This window comes from Falco biarmicus, chromosome 5, assembly GCF_023638135.1.
Source record: "Falco biarmicus isolate bFalBia1 chromosome 5, bFalBia1.pri, whole genome shotgun sequence".
Taxonomy (NCBI): Eukaryota; Metazoa; Chordata; class Aves; order Falconiformes; family Falconidae; genus Falco; species Falco biarmicus.
In genome coordinates this window covers 53,724,343-53,731,767 of record NC_079292.1, presented here as the reverse complement: position 1 = coordinate 53,731,767, position 7,425 = coordinate 53,724,343, and the positions used below count along the sequence as shown (strand labels likewise).

Genomic DNA, 7,425 nt, shown 5'->3' with positions numbered 1-7,425 from the left:
GTCCATGTTACCCCTGCAGACCTCTGTGACATTGTAAGTCAAGTTATAATGAAGTTCAGCTAAGAGGTGCTCCTACGTATCACAAGCCATGAAGTTCCATATGCTCTATTCCAATAGTAGGAATTACACTTCCACAAGTTTCAGTAAAGTTCTTTTGCTTAAATTTCCCATAGGTCATTGTCAGCATAAGAAATGCTGGTCCCCCCTAGAGTAAGCATTGCCCAGACTTTCAAGAAAAGTCATGGAAAATCTCTATTTTCTGTTCACCAAACATTGCTGTAATAAGATGTAGATTTGGGGATGGATAGATAGATGTCCTTTATCAGACAACCTATCTTTTGTGCAGCAACTTTCCCCTTACAGTATCCACATCTCTCAGCCTTTTCATGGATCTTGAAAAAAGTTAAGATATCTCAGTCCTTCCCATCTGCTTAAAATTTCCTTCTGAAGGGAAAGGAGAGATGAAGTGTCTCATCCTCCTCAGCTTTTGCAATCCCTGGCATCATATACTATTTCAGCAGCAAATTTCATAGTGCAGCAGCATGTCAAGGCTTTCCCTAGTTCTTCCCAATGAACTGTGACTATGAATACCTTGGCAGATAATATAGATGCATCAGGAGCAGATCCATAGAAACTGGCAGTGCTGAAGACCTAGCATCAACTTCAGATTCTGGGTGCCTTCCAGTTTAGTTTCTCCTGAACAGAACCCAAATGACACACTCTGAGAGCACCTCATAAGGAGTATCAAAAGTGCAATAAGTGGAAGCTATTCAGAGATTTGCTCCACAAGGGCATTCCTAACAAATTAAAATGAGAATGTAAACACATCCTGAGTGAGTATTTGAGCGCACTTCTTCACACACCAGGAGGAACAGCAGACCATTAATCCCCTAATAGCTTATACTGGTGTCCTCACTATGTAACCTACAAGTTACAAGTGACAACAAAACATGGATGTTAACATACATCCTGACATGCCATCTACCCTTACCTGAACACACTACCAAACTCTGGTGAGAAGAACTTCTGTGTGAATTGGAATTGACAGAGAACAGGACAAGAGGAAGAGCTTAGACTTCTTCTGTAGCAAAGAGGTACCCCAAGTGGTGGCCTTGAGACTATATTGAGGAGAGTTTATCGTTTTGCCTGTTGAGAAATCAGATGAAAAATGCTAAAATTTTAAAAGGAGATGTTACTGTTCCTGTGAAAAAAGGGACATGTTAGAAATACCAGTAGAAGATATCAAGTCAGATGTCAGAGGGATTTCAGAAACTTGGTCTAACACAAGTTTTGAAGAACATTAACTTTTTGAAAAAGACAGAAATAAAGGCAGAACAGCAGCATTGTGTATTAATAATAAAATATGTTGAAAGGGAAAGTTTCTGATAAGAAAGATGCTGTTAAACATGAGTGTGAAAGGGAAAAAAAAAAAAGAGTGGGAATGTGAACAGAAAGATTTCTGTATCTGAAGTCCAAACAAACTCCAAGTACGCCCACAGCCTACACTGATAACCTGCACTTCAGAAATCTACAAAAGCAACTTAGGAATCATTACCTGGTAGCCAAGGTATCTCACCATCTCTCAAATCAAGGAGGGTATTGTACAAATAGAATAGGGCTACAACAAAGAGGCTGAAAATTTCACCTTCACCTAGTTGCCACATAGGAGTGGATATGCCTGATCCCCCCTGATTACCAATGCTACTGCAAAGAAGTGTCAAAGAGATCAAAGATTATTAAAAATACACAATGCCTGTGGCTGGAAGAATCTTGAGGAGAGTGAAGGTGAAAAAGGAGATATTTGGAGTGGGTCCTAGATGACAAAATACTTCTCTGTAATTCTGGACTAAACTTCTGGTTAAACCATAAGGTGTCAAGAGTGACCTGGGGAGTTCCAGGCTCATTTTTCAACCACAGTTATCCATAACAGTTTATGTGGAAAAGTGAGTATAAAGGGACTCAAGTTCAGGACATCAGCTGTGACTTAAAATGCAGTGCATCTTTCTTGGATTTGGGTCATCCTGACCACTTACTGAATTTACCACTTACTGAAATACTTCTTTGGATAACAGAGTGTGTAGACCAGTGAAATACAGTACATCTCATGTATTACCTCTGTAAATGTGTATGCGTAAATATACTGAAAGTACTTTCTCAGTAGAGTACCACAGCAGTCTGGTGGAAGCGGTACCAATTGAATAAAGAACTGGCTTCTGAGAGAGTTTTTCTGTAAGGGACTATCAAGCCGACTAAAGTGACAAGTGGAGTTCAGCAGTGACCCTCCTTCCAATTCTATGTCCAGTTGCTCTTATTCATGTGCTCTTACTCACTCTTACATCTTTGTGCTTTTATCTAACATGCTCTGGAATGCAAGGCATGAAAAGAAAAAAAGCACCAACTTCTGAATCCTCCCCTTGATCCACTTTTGTAATGGAGAACATAACTGAGGACATTTTGCTGAAATCTGCTAGGGTGGTTTGCTAGCTGTGTTATGTTCACCAAGGAGCTGGAATGGGAGATGCTGCGGGATGACTACAGCAAAATTCAGGTTGCTTATGTGATGGGGAAAAAGGCCAACTTCATTCAAAATTAGAATTTGGTTACAGTTCATAGTTTTGCTTGATAAAGGGTTAACGATGCAGTGCCCACTTTACTGTGAAGAACTAAATCCATTTACTCTACCACTAAGTGCCAGAAAGAAAGAACTTTGTTTCCTGTTTAAAAAAAATCAATCTGTTGACAGCAGAAGGAGCATCTGGCTCCTAAACTTTCTGTTTCCCAACTCCCTAAGTCCAGTTAAAACTCTTGAAAGGACAATGACAATTTAGTAATGATATTTCTCCCTTACAACTATGTTTTGATTTGTGCACCTTGCCAGTAGATTGTTCTCGTTTGTGTTTTGTTCCAAATATTCCCAGAGCAGTAGTGAAGAAACTAAAGATTTAAAAAACAAACAAACAAACAAACAAAAAAACCCTGTAGTAAATGTGGAAATGTTTTAAATAATCAGCAGATTTATGATTTTTCTTTTTTTTTTTTTCCTTTTTTTTTTTATTACTATCATCACTAATTATATGGGACAAACATCCCTGTGGGACTCCAAAGCATACAATGCCAAGGGGTGACTCTCCCCTGCATTGTCAGCAAATTAAATGAGAAACACAAGGGATGGGTAAAGGTCAACATCATATTGCTTTTTAAAGGTAGAAAATCAAATCACAGGGAAATTAAGTGACTGGCCAAAGGCCAAACAGAAAGCAAATAGCAGAGCATGGAAACTGAGAAACTGTGTCTTCTGTTCAGCTCCTTAACTGCAAGACTCTCTTTAATCTGAAGAGGAATAAAACCTCAGGGCTGGAATATTAATATCAAAATTAGTTTTGCTGAGAACAGTTTGAATTTCTCAGTCTCATCCAAAACTGGATATTGTTCTGCCTCATTAAAGCAGGAATTAGATCCATTCCAACAACACTACCTTGGTCAAAACAAAATCACAACTACTCTAAGATTTTTGTACTCTGAAAAATTAGTTTGCAATCAGTTTTGGAGAAAGTGTCAAGCAAGTGATCAATTTCTTGTAGCTTTTGAGAAATGAACAAAAATGCCACAGTTCTCTTCAGAAAGGATGAAGCTAGAAGCTACACTGGAGAGAGATCGTGGTATTCCAGGGTCTTCATTCACCCTTCACGTATTATTGTGAATTTCTATGAAAAAGCATACACATACATGTATGCACACATATTAACGCACAGAAATATATTTACTTATCCACACAGATATACATAGATATGTGCATGTGTCTATAGCTAGGGACATATATATATCCATATACACACACCTATATATTTACATAAACAGAGAGAAATTACATGGGATTTAAAGAACACAAGGCAGTCCAGGGAAAGAGGCAATCAGGCCATTTTCCCATGCCTTCTTTCGTGAAGAGAAGCCTAGACATGATGTGACACTACAGCGTATGCTAACAGAGCAATCACAAGCTCCATTTCTGTCTCAGGGACTATATACCTTGCTCTGCACAGCTTGCCAGGTCCAAGGGATGAAGCCGCAGTTACACCACGTGCCTAGGCTTTGCCTGCCCCAACCACTGTCAAGGACAGGGACTGTCCGGAAAGCCCCATCAAACTGTAACCCAGTCACCTGGACTCATTCCTGTCACCTCACAGGCAACATGGGAAAGCTCAGATTGAAAGACTAAGCCGAGGTGCAGTAACTGTGGGTGCTTCAGCACCACAGCAAAGCTTTGCCTTGGCAACCCTCCCTCTGTGTGTGGAGGCACAGTGAGCTTGTTTCCTAACCTTGGGCTGGCCCGGGTGGCTTGGGTCACAGGAATGGCATGCTTCAAGGGAGGGGGAATAGCAGGGGCTTCTTCTGAAAATATTAACTCATCTATTTGGAGACTGATGGCTGCCTTTGAAATCTCTCCGTATAGATCTATACTTAGCACCAGGGCAAGGAGCGTGCGCTGCAGGGTGTGAGGGGTGGGCAGGGGGAGGGCTCCCTGTGAAGCCCTGCGCCTTTGTCCTCCAGCGGTGCCCCCGCAGGCTCGGCAGCAGGACCGGGGCGCCTGCTGTGCCCGGACACGGCTCCCGAGCCCCCACCTCGCGTCCCCTCGCTGCACCCCGAGCTCATGGGATTTTGGGGGGAGGGCGGGGGGAGTTGGGCTGTCTTTTTATTTTTTGCTTGTTTCCCTTTTCCTTTTTTTTTTTTTTTAATTTGCTTCCCTCCCCTCGTGCCCCCCCCCCCCCCCTTCTAAATAGGAGATGTTCTCAGGACAGCGCCCAAGAGACTGGCTGGAATCAGTTTTGGAGGGTGATACACCGCGACAGCTAGAAGTTGGATAGGGTTTCAGCAGCTCCTATATAAAGCAGGGGGGGACTTATGTCACTGCACTAATTAAATTCCATCTGGGTTGTTCCTCAGGGTGTTTTTGAGCCTTCCACCCAACTCAAGCAGGCAGAGAGGCCGAGGGACAGCATGATGATGGACCTTTTTGAAACTGGTTCCTATTTCTTCTACTTGGACGGGGAGAATGGAGCCCTGCAGCAGCTGGAGATGGCAGAGGGATCCCCGCTGTACCCAGGCAGTGATGGCACCTTGTCCCCCTGTCAGGACCAAATGCCGCCAGAGGCTGGCAGTGACAGCAGCGGAGAGGAGCATGTGCTAGCACCCCCGGGACTACAACCCCCTCACTTCCCCGGCCAGTGCTTGATCTGGGCTTGTAAAACTTGCAAGAGAAAGTCGGCCCCCACAGACAGACGGAAAGCAGCCACCCTGCGGGAGAGAAGGAGACTGAAGAAGATCAACGAAGCCTTCGAGGCGCTGAAAAGGCGGACTGTGGCGAACCCCAACCAGAGGCTGCCCAAGGTGGAGATCTTGAGGAGCGCCATTAGCTACATCGAGAGGCTGCAGGACCTCTTGCACAGGCTGGATCAGCAGGAGAAAATGCAGGAGATCGGGGGGGACCCCTTCAGCTTCAGCCCCAAGCAGGGAAATGTAAGCACCGCCGCTCGCTTCCTCCCGCCGCCCCGGCATCCAGATGCGACGCCGCCGCGCCCGTCCCCTCCGCTCCTCCCCGCCACGGCCTCTGCGGCGGCCGGGCCCGCTGCCGGGTGCGAGCGGGCCGCTGGCGGGGCGCGCGCTCCCGGGGCCCCCGGCGGGCAGCCGCCGCCCGCTTCGCTGACCCCCGCCTTCTCCGCCTGTCTCCCCCCTCCCGCCCCCGCCCGTGTGCCGCAGATCCCCAGTTCAGACTTCCTGAGCACCTGCAGCTCCGACTGGCAAAGCGTTTCTGACCATTCCCGAGCCCTCGGAGCCAGCCCCAAGGAAGGTAACCCGCTAACCCGCTAACCCGCGCCGCAGCCGCCGCCCCCCGTGCGCTGCGGGCCGCCGCCGCGCCCCCCCCCCCGCCCTCACGGCCGCGCTCCCACCGGCCGGAGCCCGGCGCCGCAGGCCCGGCGAGGAGGCACGCGCTGCTCGTTAATCCCTTTTCTCTCGTTGAGCAGGAGGCTCCATCGTCGAGTCGGCGGCCTCCAGCAGCCTTCGCTGCCTCTCTTCTATAGTGGACAGTATTTCTTCCGACGAGCCCAAACTGCCCAGCGCGGAGGAGGTGGTGGAGAAATAAATCCGGTTGCTCTGGTAGTGTATTTAAGGGAGATGGAGCCCCCACCCCCTTCCCTCTAAACTAAGTAACGAAGCAAATTAACGCAGTGGAAAGCCCGGGCAGGGGCCTTGTTAAGCCCGAGTCTGAGTCCGCCTATCCCAAAGAAAATGGCTCGCACAGACTCCAGCCAGAGAGGCTTTCCCCCTTTTTTCTTTCCTTCTCCTTTTTTTCCTGAGTTTTGGTTTCTTTAAATTGTGCTGCATAGACCATCCCTCTTTTTTTCTTTTTTTTCTTTTTTTTTCTTTTTATTTAAGATACTTACCAGTGTACCGGTGATCGGCTTTCGCTGAGAGTCACCGCAAAGTTCATTCCTGTCTGAGTGAAGCTGTTGGGTGTATTTCGTGTTAATCCTATTTAAAGAGTTCCCGCCTCGTTTCGTTCCTGTAAATAATTTTAGTACTGTCTTTTCTTTTGTAAACATAACAAATATGTATTTAAATGGTGGAATGTGATATTGTATATAAGAACAGACGGAATTCTTGGATTGTAAAATAAAGTTCTTTGTGTTACAGTGTGCCCCCCCCTCCCCCCGCCCACGTAATTCAGTAACAACCCGACCCCAGAGTTAAAACCCGCCGCCGACCTCAGCGAGACCAAGCCCTGAAGAGCCAGGCTTATGTAGTCGAGACAGGACCCGTGTGACCGGAGGCAGCTCTCGGGACAGATTTTTCCTTCGTTTTTTTCCTCTGAGGAACGTCTCCCCTTACCCAGGGCCGCACCCGCGGTGTTACTTACCCGCCTGCCCGTCGGCTCGCAGGGGGAGCCGGCAGGACCCGCAGCCCCTGCGGCCGCCCGCAGCGCTCCACGCCCCGTTTCCTCGCCGCGCTGCCGCCCCGAGGGCAGTACTGCGCCCCTAAAAATGTCCGGCAGTGCCGCTCTAGAGGCTCGCCAGGCAGGGACGCTTCTTCGGCCTTGTCCCGCACGTAGCGGGTGAGCTTACTATGGGGAAGCGTGAAGAGCTCCCCCACACCCCCCGGTCCTCGAGGAGAGAGGCTCAGCCCCGTTCCCTCATGGGCACGGGAGGGCTTGTCTGCGGCAAAACCGACGGGCCTGATACCCTAATGGGGCAGCAAAAGGCTGTGACAGGAGCCCGCTGCCTTGGGGACTGGGGGGGCTGTGATTTCTTCCCAGAAAAGGTAACTCCCCTGGACTTCCTTGAGCCTGAGAGAGAAGGGAATGGGGTCCCTCAGTGAGGAAAGGGTTAAGCTACAGAAAAAGGGGGTGGGGGGGTAACAACACAGGAAGCC

The 7,425-nt window shown here is 47.8% G+C and overlaps 1 protein-coding gene across 2 annotated transcripts; it reads left to right on the top strand.

Annotated features, from left to right (window-relative positions):
• Positions 1–4,728: 4,728 nt before the first annotated feature.
• MYF6 (myogenic factor 6) lies at positions 4,729–6,687 on the top strand. Of its 2 annotated transcripts, XM_056340857.1 has the most exons (4): positions 4,729–5,514; positions 5,755–5,845; positions 6,021–6,153; positions 6,433–6,687. In XM_056340857.1, the coding sequence occupies exons 1-3, from the start codon at positions 4,996–4,998 to the stop codon at positions 6,137–6,139; spliced, it is 729 nt and encodes a 242-aa protein (XP_056196832.1). In that variant the 5' UTR covers positions 4,729–4,995; the 3' UTR covers positions 6,140–6,153; positions 6,433–6,687. The 2 variants fall into 2 exon arrangements, with proteins under 2 accessions (XP_056196832.1, XP_056196831.1); XM_056340856.1 differs by having other exon boundaries at positions 6,021–6,687.
• The last annotated feature ends 738 nt before the right edge of the window (positions 6,688–7,425 follow it).